The sequence below is a fragment of the Staurois parvus genome, unplaced genomic scaffold (genome assembly GCF_062004578.1).
Source record: "Staurois parvus isolate SC_StPar_1 unplaced genomic scaffold, SC_StPar_1.0 ptg000596l, whole genome shotgun sequence".
Classification (NCBI taxonomy): Eukaryota; Metazoa; Chordata; class Amphibia; order Anura; family Ranidae; genus Staurois; species Staurois parvus.
This window is the reverse complement of record NW_028318392.1, coordinates 2,054,181-2,077,891: the sequence shown is the minus strand read 5'-3', so window position 1 is coordinate 2,077,891 and position 23,711 is coordinate 2,054,181. Positions and strand designations below refer to the sequence as shown.

Here is a 23,711-nt window from a genome sequence, read left to right as displayed (position 1 = left end):
CTTTTTATTTCTATTTTTTAATCATTATTATTTAAAATTGGTAAATTTTTTGTTATTTTGGGGTCAATTCTCAAACGGTTGCTGCATGCGATAACACTATCACGTGACTCATTTGTATAAATTATTGCATGCGGTAACAAAATGTCCAATTCACAAAAAAAAAATGATTCCATGGTATTTAACGCAAAATTAAAAATGTGTCGGTAAATACCGCAAAAAAAAGTTAAGTCCAAGTCACAAACAGAACAGAACGTAAAAAAAAGATTCGATATTTATCACCAGGGTTTTGCTGGAGGTATCACATGCAGTATTTTTTCAGATGCAGTGAAGGGATCCCCCCAACCCCTAGGGGTCTGGTATGGATATTAAGGGGAATGCCTGCACACCTTTGTGGGGTTCCCCCAAAATCCATAACAGACCTAAGGGCCGTTTTTTTGGGGTTTTTTTTTTTATTTTGGTGTGGGTTTTTCCTTAAAATCCATACCAGACCCAAAGCACCTGTTATGGATGGGGTGAAGCCCTACACTTTCTTTAATTATTTGTAATGGCTGGCCTGTTTTATTTACATTCAGCTGTCAGTGGGACACCGGCTGGCAGCTGATGAGTCATCTGTTGTTAAGGATGCTGCGGCTGGCTTCCTTAACAACCAGCTACCGTGCAATAAATTACCGCATGGAAATATGGTGTAATTACCGCAATAATGATATTTTACAGCATGAGTTATTTACCACAAAATTCTTAGTGAATTGCACATTTGCAAAAAATTTACTTCATGCGTTATTTTAACGCATTTTTTTCAGTTATTATTTAACTCTTAGTGAATTGACCCCATTGCTCGTTATTTTTTTAATGTGACACATTAAAAAATGCAGATAAGGGACATAAAGGTGCAAGAGCTAAAGTGACTAAAGTCAACTTTACTTAGCTTTAAATTTTTAAATCTTAACGTCCTGACTCCTGACTAAAAAAAGAGGGCTCAATATGCACACTTTCACCTTTATAACTCAGAAAGGCTTTTCTGTTTTACTTTGTTACTGAGGTCTCCTTCCCATGACTTTGTTCAGTATCATGCAGATTAGCAGATTTTTATAGACCATGTAACAAGATCAGTAGGAGGGCAGTAAGTGCATCAGTCTTACAGTTAGGTCCATATATATTTGGACACAGGCACAATTTTAGTTTTTTTTTCAGCTATTTACCAAAACATATTCAAGCTATAGTTATATAATGGATATGAGCTGAAAGTGCACACTCTCAGGTTTAATTTGAGGGTATGTACTACCACATTGAAGGAAGGGTTTAGGAATTACAGCTCTTAAGAGTAGCCATCCATCCTTGTTCAAGGGACCAAAAGTAATTGGACAATTGAATCAAAAGCTGTTTCATGGCCAGGTGTGGGCTACTCCTTTGTTATTTTTTCATCAATTAAGCAGGTAAAAGGTCGAGTTGATTCTAAGTGTGGTATTTGCATTTGGAATCTATTGCTGTCAACCTACATCATGCAGTCAAAGGAGTTGTCCATGACCATGTCCAGTGAAACAGGCCATTGTAAGGCTTCAAAAACAAAACAAATCCATCAGAGAAATAGCAGCAACATTAGGAGTGGCCAAATCAACAGTTTGGTACATTGTGAGGAAAGAAGAATTCACTGGTGAGCTCAGCAACATAAAAAGGCATGGACGTCCATGGAAGACAACAGTGGTGGTGTCAGCCACCGCCTGGCGGTATCTCTAGCTGCCCATAGCACGGGGTTCCTCAGGGCGCGGGGTCTAAGTCTCAATCTGCTTGTTCACCAGGGTCCCTGATGGTGGGGATGGACTTGGAGCAGACTGAGACCAGGTCGCGACCTCTGAGTACGTCCGGCTATGGTAGAGGGTACCGTCAGAGGTGTGCGAGGAATAGGGCCTGATGTGAAGAGGCTGGCAGGCCTGGCAGCAGGGACTGATCCGTGCGGGATGGATGGATGGACGGACACCGTAAGGTATGGCGTAGTCAGGCGGACCAGGTCGGTAACGTGCGGGCAGCGAGGTACCAGAGGAGCAGATAGAGAATGGTCAGGTCAAGCCAAGTTCAGCAACGGGAGAGCAATCGTAAGGGGCAGGCAGGAGAGTGGTCAGGACGAGCCAGGGATCAAGCAATGGACGGTCAGCAGGGTCAGGATCAAGCAGAGGTCGGCAACAGGGAAGCTTCACTAACAGAACACAGGAACAGATTAATAAGACCAAACGGCAATGTACATACCTCCTGGCTCGCTTAAATAGCACGCCCTGCGCTGTCATTGGTGCCAGGCGCGTCCGCGATCACGAGTGCACATGAGCGGCCTTCGCTGTTGCCGAGATCGCCCAGGTCCTGCCGCTCGCCGGTTAGTGCGCGTCGGTGTTCTGCGCATACGCCGCCCGGCGTATCGCCGCGAAGCCCTGGGTCCCTGACAGGTGGATGATCGCAAGATCCTCTCTATGGTAAAGAAAAACCCATTCACAACATCCAGACAAGTGAAGGACACTCTCCAGGAGGTGGGCATATCATTGTCAAAGTCTACAATCAAGAGAAGACTTCACAAGAGCAAATACAGAGGGCTCTCCACAAGGTGCAAACCATTAATAAGCCTGAAGAATAGAAAAGCCAGATTAGACTTTGCCAGAAAACATCTAAAAAAGCCAGACCAGTTCTGGAAAAGAATTCTTTGGACGGATGAAACTAAGTCTTATCTGTACCAGAATGACGGGAAGAAAAAAGTGTGGAGAAGGCTTGGAACAGTTCATGATCCAAAAGCACACAATGTCATCTGTAAAATATGGTAGAGGCAGTGTGGCTTCCAGTGGCACTGGGTCATTGGTGCTTATTGATGATGTGACAGAAGACAGAAGCAGCCGGATGAATTCTGCAGTGTTTAGAGATATACTGTAAGCCAAGATTCAGCCAAATGCAGCAAAGTTGATTGGACAGATGGACAACAACTCAAAACACACTGAAGGAAAAGAAGTGAAATATTCTGCAATGGTCGAGTCAATCACCTGATCTCAACCCAATTGAGCATGCATTTCACTTGCTGAAGGCAAAACTAGAGGCAGAAAGACCCACAAAGAATAACTAAAGACAGCTGCAGTTAGAACCTGGAAAAGCATCAGAAAGGAGGAAACCCAGTCTTTGGTAAAGTCCATGGGTTCCAGACTTCAGGCAGTCATTGCCAGTAAAGGATTCTCAACAAAATATTAAAAATGAACTTTTTATTTATGATTATATTCATTTGTCCAATTACATTTGAGCCCCTGAAAATGAAGGGACTGTGTATAAAAATGGTTGCAGTTCCTAAAATTTGTACTTGATATTTATGTTCAACCCCTTGAATTAAAGCTGAAAGTCTGCACTTCAAATTTATTTGGATTGTTTCATTTTAATTTATTCTGGTAGCATAAAGAGCCTAAAGTATTAAAATTATGCCTGTGTCCAAATATACATGGACCTAACTGTATATGCTAGAGGCAGCAAGGTTGGTGTTCTAGTACAGGGCTGTCCAACTGATGGCCCTCAGGTGGCCAATGGGACCTTCTTTTCAGGCTTTGCTTTTCAGCTCCCAGCACTGTAGATTATCCAAGAGTGACCTGCTGTTTGATGGCGAGAGGATAATTTTGACTCCAAGTACAGAGGCAAAGCAGCAGCCCGGAAGCATATGATCAGATAAGTAAACACTGAACACTAATGTTCTCATAGAACCTTATTTTACTCCCACTGTCATCAGCAATACGAGACTTGTTCTTGCTTTAACATATGATATACAAATTATTTACCATATATAAAAAACTAGAAAGTTTTGTCTGGAGTGAGACTTGAAACATTAGTATTTTTAAAAATATTATTTTTGTCCAAATGACAGTACAATGACCAGACCATTAGCATGTAATGTTTCCTATGACTGAGCTACTATGAAGATATAAAGTCTTGCCAGTCATTAACCAACCATTCTGGAAAAGTTTTATTCCATTTAAACTGAACTATTTTTTAAATAAACTACGATTCACTCATGCTATTGTTACACATACACGCACTCAACACCACTTTAGAAACCATATAGGAATTCTAGTTCCAATGAGACTATCAAGGTATGCTGAAGTCTGTATATATGAAAGTCACAAAGAGAACAGCATGGGATTCCAAAACAATAAACTTTGAGTTATTTCTGGCCATTATGAGTATATTGGTAAAATAAATAAACTTGTTCAATGGTACACAAAAGTATACTATGCCAGAAGAGCAATTACAGAGCTTCAAAGCTAGAAGCCAGATTATAATTGGAGTTGATTACCAAATATATAATAGTCCAACAACAGAGTTCCAATTACTGTGTCAGCCACACTGTCAATGTTATAATAAATGTGATTCTTGTGAGCTACTATGGTGTGTACTGTGCGTGAGAAATTATTAAGTAAATGTGTGTATAAAGAAATCAACAGGTTATTGAAATATCATCGTGTGTTTGGTATTAATTGCAGTGAAATAAATCAATTACGCTTATTTCTTATTTAGAAAAAAAAAGACCTCAATATAGAGGATATATTTAAAGGAGAGGAGCACACAGACACAAATATCACAAATGTATTTCGGAAATTAGGGCATATAATGGATAAAAAAATCAACACATGGTGGGATATCATCACCATGGAAAAATATATTTAGGATAAAGTGATCCCAAGGAAACTCAGATGGGAGATACCCATTAATGATGGCTTGTTAGAAGAAGATGATATACATGAGTGATACAATTTCTTTAGTGAAAAGGGTATGGAGGTATTACAATTCCTAATAAAAAGAAAACAAATGAAAATTAGAAAAATTGAAGCACAAATTATTGAGTACAAAGATAAAGTAGAATCACTTAACCTCCCTGGCGGTATGATTATTTCAGATTTTTGGTGCTGAAAGCAGTACCATTTTTTTGCATGGAAATATGTATTTTTTTAATTGTAGGCCTGTAATTTTTAGGAAAAACTCACTGAAATCTGTCCGAACAAGAGTCTAGTAAACATAAACATATGATAAAATTTGAAACGCAAAATCATAAATTATAATTTAATAAATAATCATAAAAATAATATAAAAATAATAAAAAAATTAATTCAATAATATAATCAAACCAAAAACACTGAAATTTGAAATATAGCGCCAAGTTTGCACATTGCTGAGCTCAGTCGCAAAATCGTTTTCCGTGTCTGATGACGAATTTCCCCCACGAATCATTATCACTCAATTCTGCAAGTGGTTCTGATTTACTATCGCTGTTCTCTAGCCGGTCTAAAACCGCTTTTGACCTAAAGGGACACTTTTTGGACGACATGGACATTTCTCAGTTTCCAGGCAGAAAGAACAGACAAAATGCAGGCAGGGCGCAGAACACAGCACTAGGGACAATATGTATGTGAAATTGGTTGAGACAGCAATGTTTTACTATGTAAAATGTAAAAAAAAAAAAAAGACATTTTTTAAAATTTTTAAATTTCCCGCCGCCGGCGGCGCCCGTACGTCCCGACATCACAGGGACAGGACACAGAAGCCGGATGCCGGCATCGGCCGGAGGAGATGGCCAGGGACGCTGCAGGAGACACATCGCGGGAGCGCAGGGTAAGGTAAGTGAAGAACAAATGCCGGAGCAGTGCCGCATGGTATTCCCGAGTGTAGCTCGGGGTTACCGCTCTTGGTACTGAAATGTTACCCCGAGCTACACTCGGGAATACCGCTAAGGAGGTTAAAGAACAATCAGAATTTGGAATATTAATGAATGAACTATATAAAAATGTACAGAAGAAAGATTTAGAAAATAAAAATGAGAAAAAGAAAAAATACCAACGAGTAATTCAGGATTACCAACAGAAACAAGTGTTTAAATGGCAAATAAACTTAGTGAATAATGAATTAAAATCAACAGAATCAACACTGGAAAAAAACACAGCCAGCAACTTATCCCCCAAAAAAGAAAATTTGGGGTTTTTAAAACTCCCATACACCATACACCTAGAAATGAGCAGAGAAGATAAACACCAATATTATAATGAATACACATCTCAGCAATACAGGAGGGGTAATAATAATTGGAAGCCTAATTCAGCTCCTTATAGAACACCATCATACTATCCACCTCAAGGTGGGAGGCCACCATATAACAACCAATATAGAGGATATCAACCCAGGGCACATCAGGAATATCAAAACTATGGGAGATATGGAGCATATGGCCATGCCAATCAGGGGTATGGCCATCACAAACCAAAACCACAAAGGCCACAATATTACAAGAAACCCACTTACAAACCTTACTCAGTACCGCTTCACAACAGATATTCACCCCTAGCATCAGAAGAACCAGAATCCCCCATCCCTAATCCTTTTTTAGGGTGAAGCCAACCCCCCCCCCCCCCAAGAGAGGGGAGAACCCAGGGAAAGACCAATAAAAGAGGCTGCAGAGGAGGAAGAGGGAAACAACAAAAAAGGGATTAACAGGAGAGGGCATTTTCAACTTGAGTGGCGTACCCCTTACAAAATAAGGAATTTACACTCTAGATAAGGGGTTAAAATTTGCACCCACTCAAAATTTAAATAAGTTTGATACTTATATTGGCATTCAGAAATTAGTAAGGAATTTTCATATTAAAAAGTATTATGCCCAGAATCCCAGTTTAATCCCCGCTAACACCAGAGAGCAGGAAGGTACATATCACACTACTTTAAAAACTAAATATACTTTCAACCCCAATATCACAGACAATAGGTATGTAGACATGTTTAGAAAATTGGTTATTGAGGATTTAGAGGCTTTACAGATTAAAAAATACAAAGAAATAGGAGACCTTAAAAAAGGAATGAAATCACTCAAGGAAAGAAAGGATATAGTCATCCACCCAGCAGATAAAGGTGGAGGCATGGTAATACTCTCCAGGGAGTACTATGAATCAACTATGAATGATATGCTTAATGATACCAATACATACAGCAAACTTAATAATAAGCCCACTAAAGCATACAAAAAAGAATTGTTAAAGCTAGTCCAGTATGGAAGAAAAAAAGGTATACTAAATAATAAAGAAGAGAAGTACCTTGTACCATCTACGTGCAAATTACCTATCATTTATATGGTTCCTAAAATACATAAAGACATTAATAAACCACCAGGAAGGCCCATCATAAATGGAATTAACCATGAAGGAGCCATTGAGGTAGCAAAGTGGGCCCTCAATAAATATTCCCAACTACCATTGAAACACCAAAGATTTGTCATAAAATGATTAAGATTTTGTTTACCTCATAATTATTTTTGGTATAAAGATGAATATTTTTTGGAGTGGCAATGGGCGCTAAGTTTGCCACCATCTATTACAGCATTTCCACACATACCACAATAAGGACGCTGGTCATTTGCAATTTTGGGGCATTGAAAACATATTAGTCACTGGAGAGGGGACAACAAAATCAGAGAATTAAGCAAAAAATAATCCAGATGGATTCATGAGATGAAGAGTCTAGCTCCAAAGGGCCTCAACAAGGAATTTGATCTATCCTGTTTCATTAGCAATTATTAAAATATATTCTACCTCCATGCATATCAGTATTACACCTTTTTTAGAATAATCAATTTAATGTCTACAATTACTTATATTTTATTCATACTCAGTAGTGGTAGTAGATCTGGTCATCCACCTCTGGGTATTATGATTATAATATTTTAAAATTTCAAATATACAATCTTGTCGATTATTATAGTATATATTCCTCTCATTTAATCATAGGAACATTTTAACATAGCATAGGCCCAGAAAGAAGTATTGGTCTGATGTATTATTTATTTTAGAACAATTTAAAAAATGTTTTTTTTTAAATCTTTCTTTTGCACAGTCAATTTAACTTTTCATCTTTGCATCAAATAATAAATCTTTATCTTTATTAGGATAATATTCAAGTATGGTGCCCAAAGGTAATTTTTCAATTAGCAACATTATGGTTAGAGATGAGCGAAGTATTCAAAAATTCGATTCGACCGATTCGGCGAATTCGTGGAAAAATTTCGATTCGAGTCAAATATATTCGCTGCGAATTTAACTTATAAAAGGGTGTTTCTAGGCTTCAGAGAGACTTTATATTAGTGCAGAACACTGTACCTTTAATTTAAATGCCCTTGGAGTCTGCTGGGGAAGAGAAATAATACTGACAGTCAGTATGACATGCAGATGAGTGCCGTCGATCTTAGAATCACCACACACTTCACTCATTTGGGCAGTCACGGGGCCAAAACCAGAGTGTGGAGCCACAGTGTGGCGGTGGAGGCAGCAGCAATGGGAGGCCATACAGCACCCTATGACAAAAATGGAAACCACCAGCAGTGTGAGGAGACCTGAAAGTGGCACATGGCAGAGTGTGGCGATGGAGACAGCAGCAATGGGAGGCCGTACAGGGACCCATGACACACTCTGGACCTGGCAGCAGCATGACGAGGCGGTACAGGGGCCCATGACAGATTACGGGCCTGGCAGCAGCATGAGGAGTTGGTACGGGGGCCCATGGCAGATTACGGGCCTGGCAGCAGCAATGGGAGGCCGTACAGGGACCCATGACACACTCTGGACCTGGCAGCAGCATGAGGAGGCGGTACAGGGGCGCATGACAGATTACGAGCCTGGCAGCAGCAACTTGGACAGGAGGACGTTCAGCTTCTGCACCGTCGGGTGCGTGCTCGCAAACTGTTGTCTCTTGGAAACGGATTCCAAGAAAGACTGCTGACGGAATCCGTGAAGAGGAGTAGCAGGAGAAGGAGCATCTGAACGAGCGGAATATGCCAACAAGCGACAACAGGGGCCCATGACAGATTACGGGCCTGGCAGCAGCATGAGGAGTCGGTACGGGGGCCCATGGCAGATTAGGGGCCTGGCAGCAGCTATGGGAGGCCCGTAATCTGCCAGCACCCTATGACAAAAAATGGAACCCACCAGCAGTGTGAGGAGACCTGAAAGTGGCACATGGCAGAGTGTGGCGATGGAGACAGCAGCAATGGGAGGCCGTACAGGGACCCATGAGAGACTCTGGACCTGGCAGCAGCATGAGGAGGCGGTATAGGGGCCCATGGCAGATTACGGGCCTGGCAGCAGCAATGGGAGGCCCGTAATCTGCCAGCACCCTATGTCAAAAAATTCAACACACCAGCAGTGTGTGAGGAGACCTGAAAGTGGCACATGGCAGAGTGTGGCGATGGAGACAGCAGCAATGGGAGGCCGAACAGGGACCCATGAGAGACTCTGGACCTGGCAGCAGCATGAGGAGGCGGTATAGGGGCCCATGGCAGATTAGGGGCCTGGCAGCAGCTATAGGAGGCCCGTAATCTGCCAGCACCCTATGTCAAAAAATTGAACACACCAGCAGTGTGAGGAGACGTGAAAGTGGCACATGGCATGAGACACTGTGGACCTGGCAGCAGCATGAGGAGGCGGTACAGGGGCCCATGGCAGATTAGGGGCCTGGCAGCAGCTATGGGAGGCCCGTAATCTGCCAGCACCCAATGTCAAAAAATTCAACACACCAGCAGTGTGAGGAGACCTGAAAGTGGCACATGGCAGAGTGTGGCGATGGAGACAACAGCAATGGGAGGCCGTACAGGGACCCATGACAGACTCTGGACTTGGCAGCAGCATGAGGAGGCGGTATAGGGGCCCATGGCAGATTAGGGGCCTGGCAGCAGCTATGGGAGGCCCGTAATCTGCCAGCACCCTATGTCAAAAAATTCAACACACCAGCAGTGTGAGGAGACCTGAAAGTGGCACATGGCAGAGTGTGGCGATGGAGACAGCAGCAATGGGAGGCCGTACAGGGACCCATGACAGACTCTGGACTTGGCAGCAGCATGAGGAGGCGGTATAGGGGCCCATGGCAGATTAGGGGCCTGGCAGCAGCTATGGGAGGCCCGTAATCTGCCAGCACCCTATGACAAAAAATGGAACACACCAGCAGTGTGTGAGGAGACCTGAAAGTGGCACATGGCAGAGTGTGGCGATGGAGACAACCCACCGACTGTTTTGCTCGCTGCCAAGCTGCCACCCTCTTCTCCTGATGATGCGGAAGCAATAGCCTGATGACGACGAGGCTGCCAAGTGCGATCAGCCTCATCATCATCAATTAGGGTCTCCGCCTCACTACTAGCCCCCTCGGCTGCGTGTGGGTCAGGAGACAGACCTGTCTCTAGACCGGCTACCGAGCCACTCTCCTCGCCACTACTTCTTCTTCGCCTGGCTGCTGAAGAGGCGGATGTCTCCCCCCGTTCCTGACCGCCCTCTGTTAGCTCTTCCTCACTGTACTGGATGACACCGGGAGCACTGGCCTCTGGCTGCGAATAGTGCTGCCTCGACCCCTTCCTCTGCTGCCACGTCTGCTCGCTCCTAAAACATTGCCTCCTCTGCCACTCCTCTGCATGTTGTCTGACATACTCTTTAATTCAACGATTCTGTGTCCCTGAGTAACAATTCTGTGTCTGTCCCTGAGTAACAATTCTGTGTCCCTGAGTAACGTTTCTGTGGCCCTAAGTAACAGTTCTGTGGCCCTCAGTAACAATTCTGTGTCCCTCAGTAACAATTCTGTGTCCCTCAGTAACAATTCTGTGTCTGTCCCTGAGTAACAATTCTGTGTCTGTCCCTGAGTAACAATTCTGTGTCCCTGAGTAACAATTCTGTGTCCCTCAGTAACAATTCTGTGTCCCTCAGTAACAATTCTGTGTCCCTCAGTAAGAATTCTGTGTCCCTGAGTAACAATTCTGTGTCTGTCCCTGAGTAACAATTCTGTGTCTGTCCCTGAGTAACAATTCTGTGTCCCTAAGTAACGTTTCTGTTGCCCTAAGTAACATTTCTGTGGCCCTAAGTAACGTTTCTGTGGCCCTAAGTAACGATTCTGTGGCCCTCAGTAACAATTCTGTGTCCCTCAGTAACAATTCTGTGTCCCTGAGTAACAATTCTGTCTGTCCCTGAGTAAGAATTCTGTGTCTGTCACTGATTAACAATTCTGTGTCCCTGAGTAATGTTTCTGTGGCCCTAAGTAACAGTTCTGTGGCCCTCAGTAACAATTCTGTGTCCCTCAGTAACAATTCTGTGTCCCTCAGTAACAATTCTGTGTCTGTCCCTGAGTAACAATTCTGTGTCTGTCCCTGAGTAACAATTCTGTGTCCCTGAGTAACGTTTCTGTGGCCCTAAGTAACAGTTCTGTGGCCCTCAGTAACAATTCTGTGTCCCTCAGTAACAATTCTGTGTCTGTCCCTGAGTAACAATTCTGTGTCTGTCCCTGAGTAACAATTCTGTGTCCCTCAGTAACAATTCTGTGTCCCTCAGTAACAATTCTGTGTCCCTCAGTAACAATTCTGTGTCCCTGAGTAACAATTCTGTGTCTGTCCCTGAGTAACAATTCTGTGTCTGTCCCTGATTAACAATTCTGTGTCCCTGAGTAACGTTTCTGTGGCCCTAAGTAACAGTTCTGTGGCCCTCAGTAACAATTCTGTGTCCCTCAGTAACAATTCTGTGTCCCTCAGTAACAATTATGTGTCCCTGAGTAACAATTCTGTCTGTCCCTGAGTAAGAATTCTGTGTCTGTCCCTGATTAACATTTCTGTGTCCCTGAGTAACGTTTCTGTGGCCCTAAGTAACAGTTCTGTGGCCCTCAGTAACAATTCTGTGTCCCTCAGTAACAATTCTGTGTCTGTCCCTGAGTAACAATTCTGTGTCTGTCCCTGAGTAACAATTCTGTGTCCCTGAGTAACGTTTCTGTGGCCCTAAGTAACAGTTCTGTGGCCCTCAGTAACAATTCTGTGTCCCTGAGTAACAATTCTGTGTCTGTCCCTGAGTAACAATTCTGTGTCCCTCAGTAACAATTCTGTGTCCCTCAGTAACAATTCTGTGTCCCTGAGTAACAATTCTGTGTCCCTCAGTAACAATTCTGTGTCCCTCAGTAACAATTCTGTGTCCCTGAGTAACAATTCTGTGTCCCTGAGTAACAATTCTGTGTCTGTCCCTCAGTAAGAATTCTGTGTCTGTCCCTGAGTAACAATTCTGTGGCCCTAAGTAACGTTTCTGTGGCCCTAAGTAACGATTCTGTGGCCCTAAGTAACGTTTCTGTGGCCCTAAGTAACGTTTCTGTGGCTCTAAGTAACGGTTCTGTGTCCCTCAGTAACAATTCTGTATCCCTCAGTAACAATTCTGTGTCTGTCCCTAAGTAACAATTCTGTGGCCCTAAGTAAAGTTTCTGTGGCCCTAAGTAACGTTTCTGTGTCCCTAAGTAACGATTCTGTGGCCCTAAGTAACGATTCTGTGGCCCTAAGTAATGTTTCTGTAGCCCTAAGTAACGTTTCTGTAGCCCTAAGTAACGGTTCTGTGGCCCTAAGTAACGGTTCTGTGGCCCTCAGTAACAATTCTGTGGCCCTCAGTAACAATTCTGTGTCTGTCCCTAAGTAACAATTCTGTGGCCCTAAGTAACGTTTCTGTGGCCCTAAGTAACGTTTCTGTGGTCCTAAGTAACGTTTCTGTGGCCCTAAGTAACGATTCTGTGGCCCTAAGTAACGTTTCTGTGTCCCTCAGTAACAATTCTGTGTCTGTCCCTAAGTAACGTTTCTGTGGCCCTAAGTAACGGTTCTGTGGCCCTAAGTAACGGTTCTGTGGCCCTCAGTAACAATTCTGTGTCCCTCAATAACAATTCTGTGTCTGTCCCTAAGTAACAATTCTGTGGCCCTAAGTAACGTTTCTGTGGCCCTAAGTAACGGTTCTGTGGCCCTCAGTAACAATTCTGTGTCCCTCAATAACAATTCTGTGTCTGTCCCTAAGTAACAATTCTGTGGCCCTAAGTAACGATTCTGTGGCCCTCAGTAACAAATCTGTGTCCCTCAGTAACAATTCTGTGTCTGTCCCTAAGTAACAATTCTGTGGCCCTAAGTAACGTTTCTGTGGCCCTAAGTAACGATTCTGTGGCCCTCAGTAACAAATCTGTGTCCCTCACTAACAATTCTGTGTCTGTCCCTAAGTAACAATTCTGTGGCCCTAAGTAACGATTCTGTGGCCCTCAGTAACAATTCTGTGTCTGTCCCTAAGTAACAATTCTGTGGCCCTAAGTAACGTTTCTGTGGCCCTAAGTAACGATTCTGTGGCCCTCAGTAACAAATCTGTGTCCCTCAGTAACAATTCTGTGTCTGTCCCTAAGTAACAATTCTGTGGCCCTAAGTAACGATTCTGTGGCCCTCAGTAACAAATCTGTGTCCCTCAGTAACAATTCTGTGTCTGTCCCTAAGTAACAATTCTGTGGCCCTAAGTAACGTTTCTGTGGCCCTAAGTAACGATTCTGTGGCCCTCGGTAATAATTCTGTATCCCTCAGTAACAATTCTGTCTGTCCCTGAGTAACAATTCTGTGTCCCTAAGTAACGTTTCTGTGGCCCTAACTAACGATTCTGTGGCCCTAAGTAAACGTTTCTGTGGCCCTAAGTAACGATTCTGTGGCCCTAACTTACGTTTCTCTGTCCCTAAGTAACGTTTCTGTGTCCCTAACTCTCTCCCTGCATACAGCCAGGTCTGCCTCTGTTGAATGACTGGAGGCAAATGGAGAATTCTAAAATGGCCGCTATTTATAGCTCGACCATTACACTGTGCTGGCTGGCTGGCTGCTGATTGGCTAATGTCATGAATGAATGCATTATGGGTCAGCGTGTCTTGTCTGCGCGCCTTCCCAGACATCCCCGCTCCGTCGCCGCACATGTCGCCGCCATTTTAGGAAAAATTTCGATTCGCGCATCCGAAGTCTGCTTATTTTCGGATTCGACGCGAATCGAAATTTTCCTAATATTCGAAACGAATTCCACTTCGCCTACTTCGATTCGCTCATCTCTAATTATGGTAGCAGTGGTAGTAGATATAGGTATCCAGTTATAGGCAGAATGTAGACATCATTTAATATTATACTTTATTACGTAGCGGTACTTATTATAGGATATAGTACTTTTACATAGGGATATATATTATTACCGATAATTTCGCACATCTGCAATTTTGAATATTGATTATGTATTTTAAATAATTAATTTTATATTTTTTAATATTGTTCATAATTTATTTTTATATATATATCTTTCCAAATATGTAAAATATGTTAAATAATATGCATTTCCTGCAAGTGTACTCCACACATAGACAGTACAAAACGTTTTTAGATGATTTTATTTCCCCTAGATAAATAAACTGTGCCAACTGTGGGTTTATAAAATACCCTTAATAGGGTTTATGTATCCACTGGCTAAACATCCAAATTGTTAAGCATTCAGTAATAAATAATATTCCCCCTTTGGGAATATAGAGGCAGAGAGTGGAGGAGCAGAGAGTGATGGCAATGCAGCTGATCCATCCCGGAGCTCGGATGGATCTGTCACACTGCATTCCAGTCACATGAACTCCGATCACTAAGATATGAATCCGGGCCCCAAACAACTGTGTAAAAGACAATAAAACAACATTAAAGCAGAGGCGGCTCTAGGCTTTGTGAGGCCTTAGGCAAAACTTAGACATGAGGCCCCACTTACGCCCATAATGGGAAAAATAATTCAAGCAATAAAAATGGCTGCAGAAAGATGCATGAATCTAGTAGACGAAGAGCCTTCCTGGAATGCTATGGTATAATGGAGGCAGCCTCCCTCCTTGTACAGCTCAAAGCACACAGGCAATCAGCACCACTTCAAGGGCACCCTCCTCACCCATCAGACACATGCAGCCAATACAACATCTGGGACCCAGAAAGGTGACAACCCCTTCAGAAATTTCCCCTGTGCCCATGGAAAATGGTGAGAGGGTGTCACTGAGTCATTCCACATCCGCAGAGGAAGGAGAGTGGGGTGATCCCAGCACAGAGAGAGAGGAGACAAAGAGGGGAGAGAGAGGGTGAGAGAGAGAGGAGGGGAGGGAGAGAGATAGGGGGAGAGGGAGGACAAAGAGAGAGAGGGTGAAATATAGGGGGGAAGGTGAGAGAGGGAAAGGGAGGGGGTGAGAAAGAGGGAGAGAAAGAGAGTTATTGAGAGAGGGGGAGGGGGAGAGATAGGAGAGAAGAGGGGGAGAGAAACAAGGGAAAAAAGAGACAGGGAGAGAGAGAGGAAGATGGAGGGAAAGAGAGGGAGGAAGGGAGGGGGAGAGAGAGGGAGGGGAGAGAGAGGGAGGGAAGGAGAGAGAGAGGGAGGGAGTGGGAGAGAGAGGGAGGGAGTGGGAGAGAGAGGGAGGGAGGGGGGAGAGAGAGGGAGGGAGAGAGAAAGAGAAGAGGGGAAGGGAGAGAGAGAGAGGGAGGGAGAGAGAGGGAGAGAAAGAGAGAGAGGGAGGGAGAGAAAGAGAGATGGAGAGGCGGGCCCTTGCAGTAAAAATCTCTTCCTTGTGCACATTATCCAGATTACCTTCTCCTGCTTAGTTCTGCTTTGTCTCTGCCCCTTCTTGGTTTCCACGGCAGATTGGTTCTTTCTCCACAGGACTCCAGCATAGCTCCAATCTTTTCTCAAAAGTGGTGAGCTTGAGAAGAGCAGGTTACAACAGCGCCCACTGGTTCAGTAATCAGCCGGAGGATCAACAGCTGCTGCTTCTACAGTGACACTGTCACTGTGACAGTGCAGGAGGGGGGAATCTGCAGGGGTCCCATAGCCAAAGACAGCACAGTTCACTGTGCACCCGACCCACTCCAAGCCACAGAGTCCCGGCTGGGAAGCAGGGGGAGGCAAAGCCACTCAGGGAGGCTGAGGACAGGTGGTGACAGCCCAACTGGCAGTTGGAACAGAAGATACTGCCTCCCGCTGGACTGCCCTGCTCATTCAGCGGACTCCTGAGCCCTGCTGCAGTGCTAAAAACTGAGGTAATGCATTAGGCAAATTTGACAGCTGTAGGGTCCCTGTGAGCGCGAGGCCTTAGGCAACCACCAAATTTGACAAAATAAAGAGCTGCCTCTGCATTAAAGTAGAATGATGGCCTCCTGTTAAGCAATTAATTGTAAGTTGTGTTGTTGCAAAGAACATTGTGTGATTTGCAAACTTGTAGCTCATCACTCAGCACCTGGTCACAACCAGCCCTGCCCACATCTTTGTGGAATGACAGCACAGCCTGTTGCTGAAACATTCCTGCTATGAGCTGCAGTGTTTGGGAGGGGAAACTTGTGGCACTTGAAGGAGGATTTGGATCACCCTGGGGAGGTAAAGGTTTTTAACTTCATGAGGTTTGTGCATCACATCATCAAAGGAGTTTGAAGTTCTTTGGACTTAGACATGTGCGCTTCATATCGTTACGAATCGAAATTCAAACAAAATGTTCGTTATTCCTAGATTAGGATGTGTCCGAATTTCCAAATCACAATAGTATCACATTTCAATGAATCTAAAATAAATTATAGCAAAACTAATGATCTGATGGAAACATTTTGCAAAAATACAGTAAAGTATAAAAGTGATATAAGATTCTGATTCCTATTTAGGCTGTTTTATAGAAAAGAATAGAATAGAATAAAACAGAACAGAATAGAATAGGATATAATAAAACAGAATAGAACAAAATTGAAAAGAACTGAATAGAATAGAAAATAAAGTAATAGAGTAGAATAGAAAATAAAAGAATAGGAAAAATAGAACAGAGTAGAATAAAATAGAACAAATATACCTGTCTTCGAAAATGAGAAATTTCGATTCAATTTGAAAATAACGAATAAACAAAACTAATCTGAATATACTATACGAATCAAGAAAATGAATCATTCTAATGCAGCACAACGTTATTAACTTGATCATTTTGTAATTTTTTTGTGAGTTCATGATAATGCACATGCACCTGACACTTTATTATTTATTTAGATAGATTGTAGGCAGCGCTGTCCTTTCAAACAAACTTTTCAATCAATGCATTATAACCTGCACCAAGTGTACTATTCCATGACATTAATTCTGTTGTTCCCAGTGGCAGAGGAACTGAGGATACACAGGTTGCACACATTTGTAGGCTTTCTTTAAAATCTCTCTGATCATCACTGCACTGTATTACCATTGTGTCAAATCACTTGATGAAGAAGTGCAATGATGGTACATATAGTATATGCTTAGCAATATCACATGCAATTAGGTTACACATAAAAAGCCAGGTAAGGGGGAAGGTTCAGGAAGCTATGTAGGATTTGAGGTTGAATATTGCTGTTTTGGGTGCAGGGCACCAAGGATTTGAGAATGGCATGTTGAATGGAAGGGTCACAATGTGTGTGAAGAAGTACAGGAGCTAATAGATTGTAAGGTATTCACTGTGTCACACTGCTTTGTATTTACCATACCCAGTTTAACAGCTGTAAACCTAAAAGACAACCAAAAGGGGGTGGAAGGGGGTACCACCAGTCCTCCTGTATGGGGCCCAGACCAACAGGGGGGCCCAGGCAACTGGGTGAATTGGATGTGGGCAGGGAGGGTGATTGGCATGGCTGGGGGGCAATTACTGGAACTGATCCCCTGGCTCTCTCTGCAGCAGCTGAAAGCAGGCTTCTCCTTTCCCTCCTGCTGGCTCTCAGCTGCTGTAGAGAGAGCCATACAGGGGATTGGTTTCAGTAATTGCCCATCACCCTCCCTGTGCACCATACGTTTCCCCCCTGCTGCCCAGGTCCCCATGTGTGCCCACCCCTGACAGTTTCTCTCCTCTTTTTTCCACAGGCGACTGCAAGCACACAATAGGATCCTTCAGAATGGAGAGTGGGGGAATAGACCAGTAAATATGTCATGTTTACTAGCTCCTTCCTGTCCTGAATGAACACAATGAGTGATCGGTACTAATCGCTCACTGCGTTCATTCATAACTGAAGCATAGTAAGCTTTGTTTTTCTTTTGGGGGGCCCTGTCAGGTTGGCTGTATGGGGCCATGTGGTTTCTAACAGCAGCCCTGTGTGTGGAATATAGGTGGAGTTATAGAAGGCCATTCACACTTGTTCACTTTCTTGTAGTAAAATGTTTAATGCATAAAAATGTGTTTCAAAGAGAAATAGGATTACTAGTGCAGTACATAATGTGCTCTTTGCATCACGGAACCACAACTAAAAATCAAACAAGGTCAAGATATTTATCTTACGCTCCATCCTCAGTGGCTTAAACTAAGAGTGACATTACAGGATCCTGAGAAAGCTAAGGATCTTAAATGCTGCACAGTTCTGAAGTGCATTCTTGCAAGATTTTGGACCGACCCGTAGCTTCTTAACCATGCCTTAATTTTTCAAGCAAGGTCTATCTTAAACATATTAAACTATAGCCAGGCTCATATTCATATTCCACACACAATTTAGGATATGATTATGGTTCGCTAATATAAATGAATGCAGTAGGGGTTCTAGCCTTTCTAAAGTAGGTATGCATTTTTAGCCTGTAGCGCTTAACTTCCCTTCCCTAAATAATGTCTCTGATACTGGTTGGTAAGGAAAATATGGTTATGCAGCAGCCTCATCTGCCCATATAATGAATTATATTGAAACAGATGAATTTATCTCACATGATCAAAAGGATTATCTCAGGAGTAGAATAACCAAACAGTGGCAGTTTGCACTGTTGGCACTTTTGCTCTTGCTAGGGTGACCTGGGTAATATAATTCTATGACCATCTTAGAAACTAGGTGCATTAGCAGCCATAGCAACATAATATGCTGATCACAGTGGACTGTTACAAACAGGCACAATGTAGCTTCACAGTGAACGATATCATTAACGGTATGTAGATGACATTCTTCCAAGTGCTATAATGGTGTTGATTGCAGTAAGCAATTTAAAAATAAGGATTTTCATTTACTGGGGGGATATGTGGTCAATAATAATGGCGTTTTAGCCCTGTTTCCAATCCATTAACTGATTGGTCCCTGAAAATATACATATTGCACATACCAGCATATGATGTACAATATTAGGCTACCTTAAACTCTAGATATAGAAGGGCATCCAGCACACGTTTTACAGGCTCTGTTAGCCTAGTACTATCAGTGCTCTACCAGCAGGACCCAAGATGTAATGTAATGATTTGAAATCATTAGACTAAGGAAAGCAAGGCATGATGCAATGCCTGATAGATAAGCAGAAGTGTGTACGGAGCCATTTGACTTAGTACATCGCTTCAGACCTTGTAGTAGGGTGCCTAGCAGGTCATGCAACACATAACAATTCCCTAATTCTGAGGCATATGTGAACGTAGCTATAATATTAAGCTGATTTATAAGGTCACAATACAAAGCCACTCACTTAAAGCCAAATTCTAGACAATTAGCTGAATACTGTACACAGTTGAAATAAGATAGAGGGACTGTTTTGTCTGTCTGAGGATGTGTAGTTCTGTGTAGCCAGTGTTTTGATCCAGACACCTATACTATCCTGTAAATGAACAAATCCTAGGCATCCATTGCCATAGTAGCATAGCTTGTTTAAAAACACCAATCAAAAGCCCTCGAAGACTGCTGATTGGGCAATGAAGAACAGTAGCAGCATGTTGATGAGGCCATCTCTCGGCTCACACTGCTCTCTCCTCCTGTCAGCACATATTTAGGGTTCATGTACACTGCAGTTGATAAACTGACGTTCAGGAGCTTTTCTGCAATTTTTTCAGTAGCCCCTGAACTCTCCCTAATGTTTTCCTATGTGTCCATGTACACATAGTCCTTACAGGCAGTTGAGTTTACAGTCGTTTTTTTTAACGCACCAAACTTGCATTCAAGAATAGATTTTACCCGAATAGATTTTCAAACACTTGTAAACGTGTAAATGTGGTTAATTGCGTTTATAAGCATTTGCGTTTAGAAGCATTTTTTTTAACTGTTCCATGTCCAGATCCTGTCCAGAGCCTTTTTTCATCATCAGAAATGTATGCAAAGCGTTTTCCAGGTACTCAAAATGACCTAGCACACCAGCGCAGTCAGTTCCAGGTTTCACGTGAAGGAAAAAATGGTAGAACGTGCTGTATCATGCTCATGATGGGATCCATAGTGAATACAACCAGAAAAGACCGGTAATCTCAACACATACTGATCTCTCTGCTTCTGCTCTCTCTATTCCTCTCAAAATGTCTGAAATAGTTAATTGTTTTTCAGAGCATTCTGGGCATTTGGGAGAGTCTCCTGATGTTATCTTTTAAAAACACTTCTAAATGCAAATGCTCATAAACGTGCATAAATGTGGTATGTAAACGCAGCTAAACTAATGTTTTTTAACCTACGTTTTCCAGCAGTCAGTTTCCATCATTCAGAAGAGTTTTCCAAACGCCCCGTGTACATGAACCCTTACTCTAAGCATACCTTGAGTAGCTCCTAGCGCTGACCCTCCCACTCCCAGCCTTACTTCTCCTATACAGGGGGAATAGAAGAATCTGAAGTCAAGACAGTACAGTTTACATTTCAAAGTACATTAAATGATTGATGAAAACTCATCTACAATAGTAGGAGTTTTTTATCTGCCCATAGCTCAGTGAACATTCAACCAATCTGTAGCATTACCACTTTACATATTGACCGATATACAAGAATCCTTTGGATAACACAATAATTCCACAAAACTAAAATGCTTATCCAGCTTTCAATATTTACATATTTTAGTAAAAATAAAGAGCAGCCCTTTAAAGGTTAAGTCCATGTTTCATAACACGTTACATGTTACACCCATATTCAGGGTGTAACATAAAACATGTTATGAATGTACCGGCCCCCACTCCCTCCACTGTGTTCTATGAATGAGAAACTAGTGCCTTAGTGGCTGTCGGCTTGTAGTTCTGAATGAACTACCACGGCACTATGGAGCGCTGAGGTAGTTCCTTGAGTCTTCCTGTCAGTATGTTTGCTTGCCTGTACATTCCGTATGGGCAAGCAGATATACTGACAGATCTGCAGGAGACCTGCATGACACCAGCGTTCTGCTGATCGCTGGTGCAATGTTTCAGAGGCTCCTGCAGCAAAAAATAATACATGCACATTGTTTTACCTGCAAAAAAATGTGCATTTATTATTTTTTAACAAAAGGTGAACCTATCCTTTAAAGTCTAGCTCCAGGAAATAATAAAATTGTCCCATGTAGTGAGGCTGCACCCTCACTGCAAGGGTTAACTGTTTATTTAGGTCTAGGTGGCATGGAAAAGTAGATTTACTTTCCTGACCCTTGGCTCCTCAGTGCTGCTGGACTGGTCTCCTCAGTGTCTTCACCCCCATGTTCCAGCAGTCTAAGGTTGTGATGTCATCAAGATCAATGTAGGGTCCATAGCCCTGTGCTGAAGAACAGTCCACCACTGGCTCATGGGGGAGCTTCATCTGTTAGGGGAGCAGAGGATCCGGTAAGTAAACATGCTTTTACTCTCCCTTAGACCTTAACGATCAGTTGACCTTTGCAGTGTGGGCAAAGCCCTGCTGCAAGGCAGGATTTTCAGATATAGGCTTTAATTGTTGTAAAAATATAAGTTAGCAAATCTAGTGCTTCTTACAGGCACAACATACAGGCATATATGTTGTTACAACAGCAGACAAGCTGTTGGTGCTCTAATGGTCACCATACACATTTTTTATTTTATTATCGATCATTGTGTGATTAGATCAAAATGATCCATGTTGCTAAAATATCAATCACTTTGCATTGATCGGCAGCACTAAGATTTGGTCATCAATTTGAATGTATTTCAATAAGATTATGACATTGTATGTTGAAAACAGAGATGCAATCAATAACTTATGATCATATCTTCCAATTATTGAGGGAAATTCACTTCCCAGTGTGTAGCATATCGATTGAATGGGTTGTATGGGCTGTAGACTATAGACTGAACATACCTATTAGAATAGAGTGGCATAAAAAAAATTGATTATTTGCTGAAGCGTGTATGGTGACCATAAGAGTTCAGGTAGGTGGGCTCTGCTTCTGGACACTGACTTTTGAAATCAAATGCAATGCTACACCAATGCATCTCTTTAGGCAAAATCTGGTGCAGCTCTGCATAGAAACCAATCAACTTCTAGGTTGAATTGTCAAACCTAATTTAACAAACTGAAGTTAGAAGCTGATTGGCTACCATGCACCACTGCACCAGATTCTGATGATCCAGTTTTAGTAAATCCCCCCATAAGCATTTGTTCTAAACATAGTAGCTACATTTTGAATCAGTAAAACCTGGCGAAGGTGCAAGCACAGTGGCTGTGTTTGATCTGTTTTTGCCTACGACTAAAGATCTCTTGCAGCAATAGATTTAAAAAGGGTTGGTCACATCCTAAGAAATGTCAAGCAGAGCGGGTAAATTGTGGTCATCCCCACTGCACATAGTGAATTAAAATCTACAGTGATTAAAGCACACATCAAAGTCAAATACAGACAAATAAAGCATATCTACACTGTCCTGAACAATAATAAACTAAGAAGAAAAGTGCTATTGATCACAGCAAACATGCTCTATCTTACCCCATTAGCTGCTGCCATCTGTACAATGATCTCTGTAGCAGTCTTATTGAAGTACCTGCCATCACTGCCCACCACCATGGTGCAGCCTTGGCGGTCCCGAAGATCTATAGAGGACAGCACGCTTTGGATGAAGTTCTGCAGATAGTTCCTTTTACTTTCAAACACTGATGTTGGCTTTCTAAAGCCATTGTTCCCTGGCTTCTGGTCATCATAGGGGACTGTCTGGACTGTAACTACAGGAATAGGATTTACTTCCATGATCTCCCTTTCAGTGTATCCTTGTCTTTTTCTCTACTCCACTCTTGTACAAAAGAAATAACACAAGCCAACTGTCAGAAAAATAAAGGGGATCCCGAGAGAGAGGGACAAATTCAGCTCCTCCCTGCCTAAACTTCCACTGCAGCAAATTGTTTCCTCTGAACTCCTGATAGTCCTGGAAATCTCACTCCTCGAGTTTGCCAAGTGTTTCCTCTTGTCACTGTCTATCAGAGCAGTATAAATCCAGTAGTGAATACTTTGTTTAGGTTATAGAGGCATAAGATCCAGTGTGTCTTCTATCTTCTTTCTGAACTTTAGTGAAGTCTTCTTTAAGTGTGTCAGACTGTAGATCACTGAGTGATGATGAGCCTCCAAACTTCAGTACAAACCCTCTACAGTTACTGTCTACCTCCTCCCTAGCCTTATCCCTCACATCACCCTCCCTCTCCTGAATCATGAGCCTGTACAATGCATAACAAATGTAAGTCTTTGATACAAGGACAAGGCTTTGCCAAAAAAACTGGGAGGGCTAAACCTTTGCAATCAACAGAAGCCTGTGCCAAAAATAGCCCCGTAAAAAACCAAGCTGAGAATTGTTGTCCTTTGGCTGTGTAACTGGATGCTGTTTTGTATGCTCAAACATTTGTTCAAGGGGATCAAACCCTGTCAGTCTTTACGCAGAACACATTTCATACACTATAATTACATTAAACAAATCAAGCATGCGAATATGAGAACTGTACAAACTGGTCAGAAACCATTTTCTCTTGAGGTTGCTTGCAAATTGTTTGCCAATAATTACATTTTAAGTTATCAGTCACAGGATGGTTTTAAATTTGGGAGCTGCTAAATTACCGACATATTTAGAGCATGATTTACTAAGGCTATGCTGGTACTCATTTGACACCTGCCTACAAGTCTCCATACACTGTGTGTGTTAGGTAGCAATTAAAACAAATTTGCAAGCAGTAGAAAATTGGCAATTTTTGGCATTTTCTTTTGCTAAAAAGA

At 42.5% G+C, this 23,711-nt stretch overlaps 1 protein-coding gene across 1 annotated transcript in view; it reads right to left on the bottom strand.

Annotated features, from left to right (window-relative positions):
* The window catches only part of PGM5 (phosphoglucomutase 5), a 182,823-nt gene extending 159,670 nt beyond the window's left edge, over positions 1-23,153 (bottom strand). Inside the window, exon 1 of the mRNA XM_089692598.1 lies at positions 22,443-23,153. Within this exon, the coding sequence (XP_089548724.1) occupies positions 22,443-22,700 (258 nt within the window). The 5' untranslated portion in view covers positions 22,701-23,153. The remainder of the gene's footprint in view (positions 1-22,442) is intronic.
* Positions 23,154-23,711: the final 558 nt, after the last annotated feature.